The sequence below is a fragment of the Pantherophis guttatus genome, chromosome 2 (genome assembly GCF_059756535.1).
Source record: "Pantherophis guttatus breed Tessera chromosome 2, ASM5975653v1, whole genome shotgun sequence".
NCBI classification, from domain to species: Eukaryota; Metazoa; Chordata; class Lepidosauria; order Squamata; family Colubridae; genus Pantherophis; species Pantherophis guttatus.
Window position 1 is genome coordinate 159,260,854 of NC_142064.1, and position 15,955 is coordinate 159,276,808.

A 15,955-nucleotide genomic window follows, 5' to 3' on the forward strand; every position below is an offset into this window, starting at 1 on the left:
ATGTATATATGTTTGTTTATTTAAAATATTTATTGAATTTTATTTTATTGAAATTAGTAATATTATCTGTATTATCTGTATTATCTGTATTATCTGTATTATCTGTAAAGTTGTTTTTTATATTTTATTCAGAAGATTTATAAGAAACTATTCTGCAAATGTCTATCATAAAATAAAATCTCAGTAATTCCAGGATTAGGATCTTTAAAATCAATAGTAAACATATAATAGTTATAAAGTGAGTCTCTTCATAGTAACGGATTATTTTATCAGTGTTCAAATAATACCTTGTTGATGTTGCCATTCATGTTAAGTGATCATTTAGTTCAAGACATTTGAGCGTTATTAGGAATTATTTTCTTGTTTTAGGTGCCCTCCCCCCAAATGCATTCCATTTATGACTAAAAATAGAACAATCTACCCAATTTTTTCATATTTACAAATGTTCAAGTGATCTGAAAGAGCATTATTCAAGATAAGGCAAGAGAGACATGAAATTATACTATGTTTCCCATTAGCAATAATGTTTTCCCAATTTTATGCAGTACAGTAGAGATACTTATCAAATGGTCACTTTCAAAAGGTATCACTGAATTGACTGCAGGGGGAGCAGATGTATGGAATATTGCAAGAACCTAGCATGTCCCAAAGCTGTTCAGTATTTATTTACATGTAACAATTGGAGTGATTATGTAGAATGTATTTTATAGTGTAATCAATATTTGGATGACGGATTTTTGTTGCAGCTGTTCTATTTCTATTGCAGCTGTTTCAGGAGCAAAATGTAACTCATGAAAGCTTGTATAATTTTGGGCTCCAAAAGGGTTAGTTTATTAAAATTGAATTTAAACAGAGGTGTGGAAAAGAAATGTTCTTAGTTTTGTGAAAAATTCTGGACTTCCTGGTCCAGTTTTCTTATCTGTAAAACAATTTCATTCAGTGCTTCACTAATGGAACTTACTATTATTTTCACTTATGACTCCATTAATCTTTCAAAGTTCCCATCCAATTAGATCAAATGTGAATATGATATGGAAAGGTACAAAAGCAATTTCATTTTATGTGTGGATATCATTCCTTCAGCGGTGGATACTACTGGATGCAACTCTAAATATCCTTTTATTTCTATACTTAAGATATTACTTTGCGCTGTTTTGATATATGAAATATCTGGAATGAATTTTCCTAAAAAAGTCTTTCTGAATAATTCTAGTGGCATAGAAGCCACATTCATGCAGGTTTTTAAGTTTTATGATACTTGCATGTTTCATTCTGTCAGTTGCCATGGCGATGTTTCTATGGCAAATTGTCAACTTTATGAGAGTAGTTTAAACTCTCTGAAAGAGAAGCATTTCAGAAGCTCGTGATTTAGTGATTAGCAGAATCAGAACCCTAGAGATTGTGAAGAATATAAATGATAACTTTTTGGGAGTTGGTTTTTCTCGATTTCTAGTGGAAATAGAGAATTTTGTTTTAAAAGCCATCTGGAAAATGGTGGAAAAGAAGGCTTTAGGCACAGTTTTAGTGAGGTAGTAGCTTGTGGAGTTTTGTCATATGACTTCAAGTGTGACTGATTTTCTGATCTGGAGGAAAGGCATTAATTGAAATCTTTTAAAGTAAGAGGCAGAATGACTACCACAATTAGCCCTCCTCCCTCAAGAAGCCTTTTCGGCCCCCTAAATTTGTAACAACGAAGGGCCATAAATCTTTGAATTGCATAGGTTTTGTATTGGGAGTTAAATGAAAAGAAATCCATGAATATCAGGAAAAAAATTTCATCGCTCTTCCAATTTTCAGGAACTTATTTTCTCCCACAGCCACATTATAGTGATTACCTAATTTGATTCATTAACCTCTCTATGATATTTTGGAGAAGAGATGACTGGAGAGGCTATAATATGGAGCTAGAACCAGGGAAGTTGGCTTTCCATATAGTTTATTAAATTGATGCGGTATTTTATATAGTTTTATTTATAACAAAGCCCTTTGTTACTTTCTTTTGAGATCTGCAGTAGAAGAAAGGATATCAATAATAAAATAGTAATTTTTCATGTTCAAAATAATTTCCTTGGGTTAAAGCCCATACATAAAATTTGAAAAGCCACATTGTGGATCCTTTTTCTCAATATAACCTTTGCAACATTTTATTTGTTCTTCTAACTCTTGGTGAGGGGAATGTGTAGCTTTCTAGTATTGCTAAAATCTAATTCCTATTCCTAAACTGTAATTCCAAATGCCAATAATCCCAGTGATGAAGGATGGAAACTATAGCTGAACAACATTTGCAGTGTCACAAGTGTCTCCAGTCTACATAATGACTTGCTTCAACGATTGGAATTGTGTATATATGCAGTGCCATTTAAAAGAGGAAGTTGAATATGTGTTTAATATTAGCTTGTTAAATTGTTGCAATATTTTGTCCACGTCTTTTTATTCAGCTACCTCAATAGTTTCTGCTTTTTTCATTTTAGACTGAACATCCTTCAAGGTCAGAAAGGAAGAGACGTGATTCATTCGGGATGTTCGATGGCTATGATAGCTGCAGTGAGGATACAAGTAGTAGCTCCAGTTCTGATGAAAGTGAAGAGGAGGTTCCTCCCTTACCTTCCAATCTCCCAATAATCAAGAACAATGGGCAGGTTTACACTTATCCAGATGGCAAATCTGGCATGGGTGAGTGCAAATACAATAGATTTTTCAATGGAGTGTTCAGTCAAGCAGATTATTAACAGCACTGCTCTTAGGTTCATTCTTCTTATTTGAATCAGAAACCAAAGATTGTGGGTTTTGTGTATGTCTTACAAAAAAAGGATAAATTTGTTAATGCTGGAATGTTCCTTGTTAGCATTAAATTACTATCAAAATATTTGTAATATTATACATATGAACTACTAAATGTACACACATTTATTTTTATACAACATTTAGACTTTGTTTGCTATTAGGATAATTCTGATATATTATTGTTTTATCTGGACATGGGAAGATGGATTCAAATTGAAAATGTTAACAGAAGCCATAGTAGTCTTTATGAAGAAATTCAGGACCATAAATGTTTTTTTATTTTATTTTTACCAAGCTTGGTCCAGATTTTATTTTCCTTTGTGAATGAATATATACAAATATAGTAAGCCCAATAGGGAGATTGGCTGGCTTTGATCTATATTTGGAAAAAATGGAAAGACATTATTAAAATGTGTGGGATCGGGTGACCAACTTTTCATACAACAAGGCATAATTTCATGGCAGAGTAAACTGTTCTATTATTTTATATTCAAGTGTCCTAACAAAATATTACTTCTGGCTTTATGAGATAAAGTACTGTATAATGCCTACCAAATTTAATTTTTAACATTATAGTTTACTTCTCATAGAAAAGCTGTTTAAAAAATGTGTACTTTGCTGCTTTAATAAGCAGGACATAAATGCCATAAATGAGACAGTGACTGATAGATGTTCACAAAATGTACTGTGTATATTGTTGCTTAGATGAGCTGGACAGCCACACAAACTGAATAAATAAATACAGTAGTTGTTTAATTAGTGCCATATGTTGTTTCACTGCTTAAACTAGTTTTCACAATAAATTCAGAAAAACGTTATAACAATATTGTAAGCTTGACAGGCAAATTACAAAACTGCTTATATTGCAAAAAATAACATCTGAAAAATTCAAAAATATCTGAATGTTTGAAAATGTTTGTTTGCAAATATTGTCTAGTCTCGAGCGGAAATAAAACTGAGTCTGAAGTCTACAAGGAAAGTAGTAAAAGTCAAGAAAGATTAATCTGGCATCTGCAAGATTAAAAATACACAAATTAATGCTTAATACAATTCTTGAAGGAAAGGGTATGTTTATGTGTATGATATAGTACTACCATCTATGTGATCTGCAGAGTGAACCTACATTTAACACACAGTTATCTTTTTTCTCATTAGCTACCTGTGAAATGTGCGGGATGGTTGGTGTCAGAGATGCCTTTTACTCCAAGACCAAGCGTTTCTGCAGTGTTTCCTGCTCAAGAAGCTACTCATCGAACTCTAAGAAGGCCAGCATTCTGGCCAGACTTCAGGTAACGGTACAGTCACAAATTTTATTACCTTTACTATATAGTTATATAAGTGTTAAGATATATTATGGTTCGGATTAATATATAGCAAACAATGGATTTTCATTGTAACAGAAATATTAATAAATTAAAAGAGTAGTCCAAAAGTCTGAATCAAGCTCGGTTTCCAGCTGTAGCCATCAAAAGACCCCCTGTAAAAATCTCATGGAAGGTACAAACATTTGAATTTTCTTACTTCATCCCTAAGAACTGAATTCAATTGTACACAATGAGCATTCTAAGATAACTGCAGAGAGACAGATTCCTGAAGGGGTTGCTGAATCCTTCTTTATAACACACAATCCTTTGGCCATCACTGCATCCTGTCAAAAACACAAAGGTCTTGTTGTTTGTTTCTTTATATAAAGTTTACATAACTCTCAGTAGGGTTTATAATAGAACTTCATAAAAAAACATTAATACAGAATTTAAAAATATATATAATAGCAAGATCCACCGCCCATAGCAAAAGCATGGTTTTAATTGCCTTTTGAAAGGCAAAAAAGGATATCTTCTTGTACTTAATGAGACAAGTTATTTCATAGTAAGAGGCCTGCCCTAGGAAAGTATGCTTTTTGGCCACTGTTTCTTTTGCCTCATGGAGAGGGGGGGACCCTTAGCAACCCAGCTCTGGATGAATACATAGAATACGATTTGTAAATACCTGTAAGCATTCTAGTAATTTATGTATTTATTATTACATTTCTATGCCACCCATCTCACTGATCAGCAACTATTAATTGTCCTCTGATATCACAGTAGATTTTCTTCTTCATTATTATATGAACGTTTTATCTTCTGATATTTTTATATCAACATTTTTTTTAAACAGTTTGGGTGATTTATAATAATTATATACCTCTTGATTACTCTGGGGAATTTACAAGTAAAAACAAATGAAACCAAGAACAAAAGATGGCAAAGCAGGTCTTCAAGGCTTTTCAAAGCAACAGGATAAAACCCATCCATGGAGGAGCCTCATTCTAGAGGACAGTTTTTGTTTCTAGGGTCATAATATACAGCAGGGCTGTCAAACTCACAGCCTGTGGGCCGGATGCATCATGCTCTGGCCATGCCCCTGCCCAGTTTAGCAAAGGGGAAAAAAAGTCCTGATACGTCAAGTGATGCTGTCATGATGATGCAAATTTGACACCCCTGATATACAGAATTGTTTAATCAAAGGAACTAATGTAGTGTGCAAACCCTACTATATTAAATTGGCTGAGCAAATACTATGGGAGACAGGCAGTCTCTTAAGTAACCAGGCCTGGGCTAATTAGGGTTTTATAGGTAATGACCAGCACTTTGAACTGGTGCCTGAAAGCAAACTAGCAACCAGCATAGCTTGCAAAGCAAAGGTATTACCTGGGTTTTCAGAGGCATGCCCATCACTGCCCCATGCCATTGCATTCTGGACTAGTTGAAGCTTCCAGGGGGTCTTCAATAGGAGCCTCCTGTGGGAGGATCAGGGTGTAAGTGATATCTAAAGTGCCTCCCTATCTAGGAATCTGATATCTTTTTTACAGTATTTCTAGCTCCATGGGCCATGTTCCACTACATAAATATGCAAGCACTCTGTATACCAGTATTACATAAGTACATAACAACACTACACTACTGATTTTTAAAAAAATACTTCAGGTTTTCAGTCTGTTTTCTAAAAATGTTATCAGTGGAATTACTTATTTTTCAGTATTGACGTATTTAAAAGTGATTTTCTCTAAGCTTCCAAACTCTGATTTAGATTTAAAAATGTCTCTGCATTTCTTAGCCTCCTTGCATGTAACCTCGTTGAACATTTCCTGAATTACAAAGTCAACATTTGCCATGACAAGACTTAGGTTTATGTAATCTTGCTGAACTGGAATAAAGATATGCACATAAAAGTTATTTCTGATCTTCCAAAGCATTGTGTTAAAATAAAACTCTTAGTATTTTAATTTAGTTACTTATCTTCAAATTATGTCCTAAATAAATATAGCTAGTTAGGATCTAACTTGCTCATTTATCCAATGCTATACTGAAATTTATTTAGCCCATTGTGGCAGAGTTTCAGTGTTGCATCCAAATGTATGTCATGGTTTTGCATAAACAATGGATCTAAACATAGAGAACATATAAATTTAGTTATACCAAAGAGAACAAATATGTTCTGTTTGACTATCTGCATGCTTACACTAATAAGTTCCAATAAATTCAATTAGATTTCACTTACTCCTAAATAGGCGTGCATAAAAATTTTTATTTTACCATTTAGCAGCAAACTAGTGTGATTAATTTCTGCAAGTTTTCTTAAATATCCCCTTCTGACAAATACTGCATTTGTATTACAATGATTGCAATAAATGTGATATACATATCAGTGTGTTCATTCAATGTATGGGTGACTCAGGTTGGAGGAATCTAATTGCTAGTTCAATGTCTGCTCCTTGGCAGAGTGAATGAGAAAATTGCTTTTCTGTTCAGTTATCCAAATATATTTTATCAATTTCAATAAAAAATAATGAGTATGTCTATGTTGAGATTATCTCTAAACAATATAACTAATTTTAACAGCATGTTTAGGATAGTACTCTAGGAAGAAGAATGTAAAATGATTTTGACTGACATAGGCCTATTGCTGCATTAAATATTCTAGTACAGAGAATTCTAATGTATTTTCAACTATAATTGTTAGGTTTGAAAGATCAGGAAAGTTCATTTTTGCTTTCATCTGAATCTTTATTCTGGATGGAACTGGCACTAATTAATCATGCAGCTAGATCAGAAGGGAAATGAACACAACAATTGAAGACTTTTTAATGTGGGAAAAGAATATCACTCAACCATCTCACAGCTCTACACTAATGACCTGATCTCTCTCTATCCCATACATTTGTTGATAGCATCTCTTGATTCTCCCCCTTCTCACTGGGTTTGTTGCACCCAGGTTAAGACAACTAATAGCACCACTGACTGAAATTGCAGGAATAATTAGTACATTATCTTCAAGAAGCAAAGTGGCATTTCTTTACCCAATTCTTAAACGATATTGCATTGATCAGTCTTGTAGCATGTGAAAAATCTCCTGTATTTTCTCCAGATGATATTCCCATTTTTGGCATGGCAGAACTATTATTTGTTACATTTTTTAAAAAGTCTAAATTAATATCAAAATAGCAGTTGCTAGACTCTTTTGCAGATGGTTTGGAAAGGCAAATTGAATAATCCTGAAAATATGGGATACTGTTTAAATAATTTATCTCTGAATGTAAATGTTTTTCTATCAAATTTTTGTCATAAATTTTCATTGCTATAAATTGAAAACAAATGACATTGGAAAACAAAAGTGTTTGCTTTATTCAGTAGAATCACTGCTTCAAAAATTTGTGTTGCATTTTTGAAAAGAACCTTATTTAGCTCTTGTTGTTTCAGGGAAAACCTCCGACTAAGAAGGCTAAAGTGTTACAAAAACAACCTTTAGTTGCTAAATTAGCTGCATATGCTCAATACCAAGCAACGGTACAGAACCAGTCAAAGACTAAAACAGGTAACATTGTTATTAACCATCATCAAGTAACAATTATGGGTAAAATTTCCCCAATTTTGTAACGGCGGGAATAACCTCCTAAAGATTGATTAGATTAAAAATATACAGTATATTCCAGGAAATTGAAGGAAGCATGCTAAAATTCCTTATCTGAGCCTTTGCTAAAATATCCAGCAGAAAATATCCTTGGTAATTGAGTTCTTAGGTTTTATTATTGGCCTTTTAGCTACGTCAAAGGTTGGAAAAACATTTTCACCAAATAGATTGGAAGAAGAACTTACAGAAGTGTATCTGTCCTGATCTAATATCTATCCTATATACTTTGGCAATATGCCTGCATTTGTGTCGGTCACTGTTGTGCATCTGGTCTATATCAGATGGCTATATTTCTTTGATCAGATAAGTTACTTTGATGGAGAATCTCTTATGTAACCCACCATATTCCTCAACACACCATGACTTTTCAGACAAATTTTGAAGAATTTCTCCCAATACTGCCGTTCTGTAATTTTTCTAACAGATTGAAAATAAATATATATTACTTATATATAGGGAAAACAATAGAGACCAATGCTTCTGTGCTCCTTTCATGTAGTACATTTTGTACCTTGCTTATTATTGTTGCTAAATGCAGTAATTCTCATTCTAGCATCTGTTCCAGTGGAAGGTTTCAGTTGGGGCAACTATATCAATAGCAATAGTTTCACAGCAGCTCCTGTGAATTGTTTTAAACATGTAAGTATATTGTTTTTAATTTACCATTATTTTCATTAAGGAATAATGAAAAAACAACGCACTGTTCAAGCGTTCCTTTTAACCTGTATCTTAGATATGTACAGAATTAAAGCTCATAATATTAATTATACAGAAGATGTGGACTTTCCCCTAACTGAAGTTGATAGTCTAAATTAAATTGCAATCCAAACTTCCTTAATCATCTAAATTGCAATCTTCAAATCCAAATAAGTGCTCTGCTGTTCAGTTTATGTAGTGGGTGTCATAATTTCAGTGACAATTTTTTGAAGACGTTTTAGAGATGGTGCTTAAAATCCTGTGTACTTGATCCTAGGTAGCTTTGGTGCCGAGTTTCCTTCGGTAAATTTTTTGTAGTCCCCTTATGTACAAAACAGAGCTTTACATTTTTCCTCAGAAGCAGGTGGAGTTCAGAACAAGCATGTTTTTCAGGTTGATTTTGCAAGAAGGAACACGTTACAGTAAGTTACTCTCTCATTAGTAAGGCGTGTTTATATAATAGACTGCATAATTTTAAAGTTCTCATTTTCCATTAATGGGGATTAAGAATAAACTTGTTTTAGTAGATACTTGGCTGATCCATCTAATAAAGTTGCTTTTGGAGTTAACCTAAGTGGTCCCTTTAAAAATGTAATGGTTGGATTTAGAGTTCCTCCTGTCAGCAGTAGAGAAATTATTGGTTTTGGAAATACCCTATTGAAGGACTGGACATATGGCTAGAACAGTAGGGAAGGAGGGAATTAAAGATAGTTGCTCCTGCTGAATCAAAACGAGTTTTCAATTAATAAGAAGCATATTCAGCATTGGTGTTCCTTCGGCTTACAGATAGAAGCATTCAATGTTTCCTTTGCACAGCATACCGGGCTAGTTTGACCAGAAACAAAACAAACCATGCAGGCAGTTTTAAAGTATGGAATGACACCTGAAAACACACACACACACATACATTTGTGTGTAATGTTTTTACCTCCCAACAGCTCATCACCTCATTCTTGTAGTACATTGTGGCTGCTAGGTGAGATGTTGTTAACACATAACAATAAGTAAAAGATAAAATAACAATATTTGCGATTTAATGCAGTCTCACTATTAAGGAAGCATAATGGCAATTAAGACCATTTTGCCCTTGTAATAGTTTGTTGATGTCACCTGCCACCATATTCTGTCTCCTTGTGTCAATTTGCTTTGTCATGCATGTGTCATGAAAATTTCATGCAACCAAAATAACCAGTGTGGCCTCTGCAACAGACAGGATGACTATCTTTCTGACTAGTTAGCTTTGATTTTCAGCTATAATTCAGATCTTTAAAAATTGAAATGGAATTATCCTATGGAATTTCTTTAGTAATAATGTCCATTAAGGAGGGTGAGATATAGAGTAAAATATGTATAGGGTCTGATTATACCCCTACCATCAACTTTATTTTTCTATAATTTCTTCTGTGGCAGACCATATAGAAGGATCTTGAAAAAGAGTTTTCAGAAACAAGAAAAGTATATCCAAGCTGCAGTCCAAGGATCTGAGCCATTAGAACAGAATCATAGGGCTGAAAGGGACCTCACAGATCTTTTATTGTAGGAGTGTCAAACTGGCGACCCGCAGGCCAGGTGCATCACGTGCAGGCCACGCCCGCCCTGGCTCCGCAAAGACAAAAAAGTTGCGATACGTCCATTATGTGACGCGATCGAGTTTGACCCCCGTGTTCTAGTCCAATCTCCTGTTCAAGGCAGGAGCTTTATACCATCCGAGTCGAATGGTTGTCCAGTCTGGTTTTAGATCTCCACAGATATTCCAGTTGTACTTGGGGTACAGGATATGTTTCAACAATAGCTCCATGTTTTTGTATGTTTCATTCATATGTGAAGCATAACCAACAGGTACTATACATTGCCTTGTGTAAAAACAGAAACTTTCTATAAAACGGTATGTGATAGGGTAAATTACAAGTTATTAGCAGCCAACAATCTATAAGATACATCCAAAAGCATTCAGGAAGCAAAGTCTTTGTTATCCAGTGTTAAGAAATCAGAGTTGCAGAGCTGAGCTAACTTGCAGTTAGCATCTTTTAGGAAAGTGCAGCCTTGGAAAATCATTCCAAAGGGCAGGGGCCACCACAGAAGGATCCCAGAAGATAACTTCATTTCAATGAAGGAATCTGGAGTGTGCTTTCCCCATTAGAACAGATGGCATGGGTAGGTGCACCAGATATTTATATTGAGTGTATTTTCTCCTTTATTTGTATTTTTTGTTTTAACAATTAAGGGCTTCTTTTAAAAATATTCATACCATAATTTCAAATGTCGCTTCCGAAATTTTTTTTGGTAAGGTTTATTGATGTTTGTTTCACTAGTTTGCAGTTTGAGCCATATGGCTTCTACATAACATCAACCTGTGGAGATGATAGTAGGGGTCCAAAATAAATTACTAAATTTTAGAATAAAAACATTATAAATTGATGCAAAGCTCACAGACTTTAATGCACTATAAAAGAATAACTTTTACATGGCATAATATTCCTTTGCTAAAATTTATTCCTGCCACCCATGTTTGGAAAAGGGATATCGCTTCAGAAATCACTTCAGGAACCAGCTAACCCATGCACTTTTCAGTCATTTTGTTTAAAATGTTAAAAAGTAACTGGCAAAGCAAATAATACTAAACTGGGCAGAAAAACTTCAAAGCAGCAGTAAACGGTTGGCAGTTAAAATTAACAGCAAGAGTAACTTCAAAATAGTCTCTGTCAGGAGAATATCATTATTTCTACTTGTGTACTATGCATGTCCCTTCACTAGATACTTTGCAGTTTATTCCAATGTCAATCACTACCACAGATGGTATTGTTTTGCATTCCAATTTTTGACTCAAAATATTTTCAAATGCTTGAAAATGAACAGCTATGAAAATAGCTTTTTCATATTTTAGACATGGCATTTTCTACTAAAAACGGCATGTTTTAAATTTAAAATAGTTTAGTTCAAAATGTTTTCTACAGGAAAGATACATAAATAACATTATCAGACTATGACTAAATATTTAACTAGTAAAACGAATGACTTTTGCATAAGTAATATAGAGAAGCTTTATTGGTAACTAATTTAAAATGGACTTAGATACAATATAACTATGCACCCAGAATTGAGCATTTGTAAAGGAGTATTTTGAGACACTGCATTCACTAAGAATTGAAAACGACTTGATGGCACATCATCCATTCGAGATAATTTCATTTCCTATGTGCTTATTATTTGAAAACTTTTAACATTTATTATTTACCATTAACCTCTAGTGTGTTTTAGTCTTGTTTGTGGGCTCATCTGTGTATGAATCAGGTTGAAGCAGCCACTTCCAGCATACCATTTTATTTCTGGCTATTGAACAGTGATGTGGATAATGTGTAATAATATGCTGCTTCAGATGTTCCACAAAGAATTGCAGATTTTTCTTTTTATTGCTGCTTTAACTCTGCAGTTTGAAAGAAAATAGATCAGTTGTTTTAAAAACATATCAAGACTCTCCTTTATATCCGGTGCTTCCACCGGGCTTAACTTTATTGCGTAATACTAAATACAGATTTCATCACTAACCGTAATAGAATCATCCATCTTAGATATGTGATTCTTGTTCTCTTCTTGCAGAATAGTGCAATTAACCTTTAGTTTAACAGAACTTGGTTTAGTGGACTTCTGATATAATGGACAATTTTTTTATCTGGCCTTCACTATGCCTTAAATCATGGGGTATTTATTAAATTGTTTAAATGTGGTAGTTTGATGCAAATTTTGTGTGTTCAGATTTTAATGAATGCTAAAATTTAATTTCTCCGTCCAAAAAGTCCATTAAATGGAATGTTTATTGGATTTTGAACAAAAACTATTTTTTGTTGCAGAAGATTTTTTCAAATTTTTAAATGAAAAAAACCTGTAGACATCAAATTGTCTTAGGACTAACGTATCTGGGTTGCAAAATACCAATCACTAGATGGCAGCAGTGTAATGATTCTCCATGTTTCTGCAACCCAGTTATGGTCTAGTCCAGTGTTTCCCAAACTTGACCCTTTGAAGATGTATGGACTTCAACTCCCAGAATTCCTCAACCAGGCATACTATTCCTCAACCAGGCATACTGGCTGGGGAATTCTGGGAGTTGAAGTCCATAGGTTGTAAAAGGGCCACAGTTGCCCACCCCAGGTCTAGTCTAAATGGTCTAGCCTGGTCTCTAAATGGACTCTAGAAGATGGTCTAAACTAAATGGTCTAGTCTTTTTTTAGTACCCTATTAGCAAAAACTTTGCCAATTTTTACTTAATACTTTGGCCTTATTGCATGTGTTACATATACAATATGATCAATAAGAGTTCAATAAGCACACAATGAGAGTTGCTCTTATTATTATTTGAACTACTTTTTTCATTTGTTGATATTTAATTGGGAGTTACTCATAAAATTTGTTTCTGAATATATATGCCTTGGAAAACATTATACATTTCTTTCATTTTCAAGTTATTAATACAATTGAAATGTTAAAGGAGACAAACTCCTCTCTTTTCAGTAGCTAACTATTGATGGCATTGGTTTGCTGGCACCTTTCCCCCTTTTACAATTCAAGGTTTTTTTGTACAAGAAATGTATGCTTTTTTTCTACTTGAATCCAATTAGCAACTATCAGTTGCTCACTTACTGAGGAGAAAGGAGACTACTATTTTTTTTCTAAAAAAAAACAAAACCATGTTGTACACATGCCTCCAGTTGTATCCTTTCTCCAAAAGTTCAAGATAGCATATAGCATTTTTTTTCAGTTGTTATCCATAACAACACTCATGTGAAATACGATGACTGGTCTCAAATCTTCCTGTCCATGTCTTGTTGTCTGACCCACCTTTGTGATAGTTGTGGGTAATGTATTTGCAAAATATGACAGATATCACTTATACCTCATTTGGTCCTTTAAGTCAAAATTTTATATCAAAGATATATTAGTCCCAGAAATTCCAGAGCCCACCAGGTATTTTTTACTAAACTGATCAGTTAACAGTAATACTTAGCTATCCTATTCCAATACTATGTGGTCAGCCTTTTTTTGGATAGGGGAGCCCATTACATGAATCTGGACATCACCCATCAAGACCTTCCTGATTGCAACTTACCTTGCAGGGAAGGCGGCTGTCCCTCACAGATAATTCCTCCAGAGTGTGCGCTGGATCAAAGTGGTGGCCAGGCAGACCTTCCTTTTATTGGGAAGGAGCCCGAGGCGGATGTCTTCATCATGAGTCTGGAAGGTAAACTTGTTCTTCTCTGTACACTTATGGTTCTGCTAGTAAACGTTGTGTTCAGGAGAAAACAGTATATTAAATATACTGTATACCATCATTTCAAGGCCACGAGATCCATACCCATTATGGCTTTCTTCTTCAGAACTGAGAGCCATATGGATTGGTGTAGGAGGAACTAGCTGAACCACTATTTTTACACAGACAAGGACAAGTTTAACTTTCTGCTGTTACCCCTATACCAATCCACATCTTTGAAATCTGGTGCCTCAAACTTTGGTCATGAATTGAACATAATATAAAAATGACTATAATGCTTATAAGACTCTGAACCAATTGGATGAGTGATCTCAGCCAATTGGATAGCTACTTCTACTGGCTTTACTACACATATATGCATGAATTCAATTTTATATCACTTTTGAACAGAAATAAACTAGAGAGAGACTGCTCTAGTCCATATGTTTAAGAAAGAGCAGCGTTAATGTAGTGTCTAGGATCTCTTGATTGAAACAGGCCTAGTGAAAATACTAATAATAAGATTGGAAATTAAAGTTGTTGGAATTTTGGAAATTTTAACTATGTATGTTTCTTGTAACATATCGCTTGTTTAAGAGTATGCTACTGTAGTAAGACTTCTGAGTTATTTTTCTGTATTAAATCTGTCTCTGCTGAGCTTTCCCTGAAGCAGATAGTCTACTAAATGAGAAGATTGATCTGCCAGAAACTGTTGAGTGGATATTTGCATAACAGTTTACCTTCTCAATTTGACACCACTGCAATAAACCAGGAGTATGGAAGCATCATTTATAAAAGAACAGATGCTTCTATGTGCTTTTTAGAGGATGGGATTTAGTATAGGATTTCTTAAGAAATACCGTATGTATGATTATGAGGCAATTATTTTGCAGTATTCAATCTGCATGAAGCTGTTGTCTTGAAACTTACCTGAATGCTTTTATTGTCACTGTCAGGAACATTAGTAGTATCCTGTCTGGGAACCTCCATAATACTTTACATAGTTAATAAAATTTCATAAAATGGTTCCTATTTCAGCTTCTGTATTTTATCCTTTTTGTCACCTTGCCTAAAATTGTAGCATCTAAAATAGAATGCACTTTTAAGCAGTTAGAGGATAGATACTTCAGAAACCATCAAATAATATTCAGATCTATATAATACCTCTCATATATTTTCCCATTAGGAATCCATTGAATTTGATTTTCCCCTTGAGGATTCATGATCAACTCTCCATTGTTAGATGCTGTCAAAGTCCTGCAAAATTTTGAAAGCAGTAATTCATTATGTAAACATACTTTTATCTACATTGTACTTGATCTGTATTTTCTGGCACAGCTGTATAATTCTCATGTAGAAGTAAATCCCACTGGGTTCAATGACCACCAGAGTTTCAGATTGTTTTGGTTCTCGAGTCACTGCCAAATTTCCAGTTAAGGAAGTATACCACACCAGCAAAGAAATAGGCCAAACAAAAGAACCTTGTTCACTGAAAACCTAAGTGTATAAGCAAACATACTTTCTTATTTCCAAAATTTAGGTGTATTCTTTTAATTGCTCTCATGTCAAGTGCTTATCTTGCTGTAAACAAAGTTACTCTGCAATAATTTGCAATAGGGTACCTCAACTACAATTAACTATTTTATTTCTTGTAACTTTTCAAATGTGTTAATTAAAACAATTAGAAAAAGTTTTAATTTGCCTAATATACATACATGCATACATATTCCCAATATGTACTTTTTAAAGTAATTGGGGTAGTGCTAGAAAAACAATATTATTTGTGCATATAAAAATTACATATTTCTTCAGTCCCTCATTGCTGAACTCTATTATGAAAAAATCTGATTTCCTATTTGGTCCCATATTTCTTTGCTGCATTTGACTCTGGATGGATTTCTTTTTATTTTTGTAATAATCATCATGATTTTCCTTCATGCTTAAACTATATAAATATGAGGCATATTAAAAATAAGTTTTCTTTGTCAGAAAGAATGGGGGAAGGGAGGAATGATTCTATACTGTCTTTTAAAAAAAGGTAAGCTTTAAGATATTGCTGCTAGTATGTTTTCAAAATTGTGTATGTTGTCACATGTTTATCTGTGATGTGACTTTTATTTTTCTGATTTACATTGCAGGCACCTATGGGGACATGCTGGGGTGATATCTCAGAAGGTGTGCGTGTGGAAGTCCCTAACACAGATTGCAGCTTATCTGCCAAAGTCTTCTGGATTGCTGGGATTTTGAAATTAGCAGGTAATTAATTTTTATAATCACATA

The 15,955-nt window shown here is 34.0% G+C and overlaps 1 protein-coding gene across 7 annotated transcripts in view; it reads left to right on the top strand.

Moving 5' to 3' along the window:
• The window catches only part of MBTD1 (mbt domain containing 1), a 56,952-nt gene that overhangs the window by 2,312 nt on the left and 38,685 nt on the right, over positions 1 to 15,955 (top strand). For 3 of the 7 annotated variants that reach the window (XM_034412953.3, XM_034412950.3, XM_034412952.3), the window contains exons 2-6: positions 2,472 to 2,673; positions 3,940 to 4,079; positions 7,524 to 7,638; positions 8,288 to 8,373; positions 15,814 to 15,931. In XM_034412953.3, coding sequence (XP_034268844.1) covers positions 2,472 to 2,673; positions 3,940 to 4,079; positions 7,524 to 7,638; positions 8,288 to 8,373; positions 15,814 to 15,931 — 661 coding nt within the window. Of the gene's footprint in view, positions 1 to 1,273; positions 1,617 to 2,471; positions 2,674 to 3,939; positions 4,080 to 7,523; positions 7,639 to 8,287; positions 8,374 to 15,813; positions 15,932 to 15,955 lie in introns of those variants that run through there. The other 4 variants (XM_034412954.3, XM_034412951.3, XM_087887132.1 and 1 more) reach the window with 3 other exon arrangements.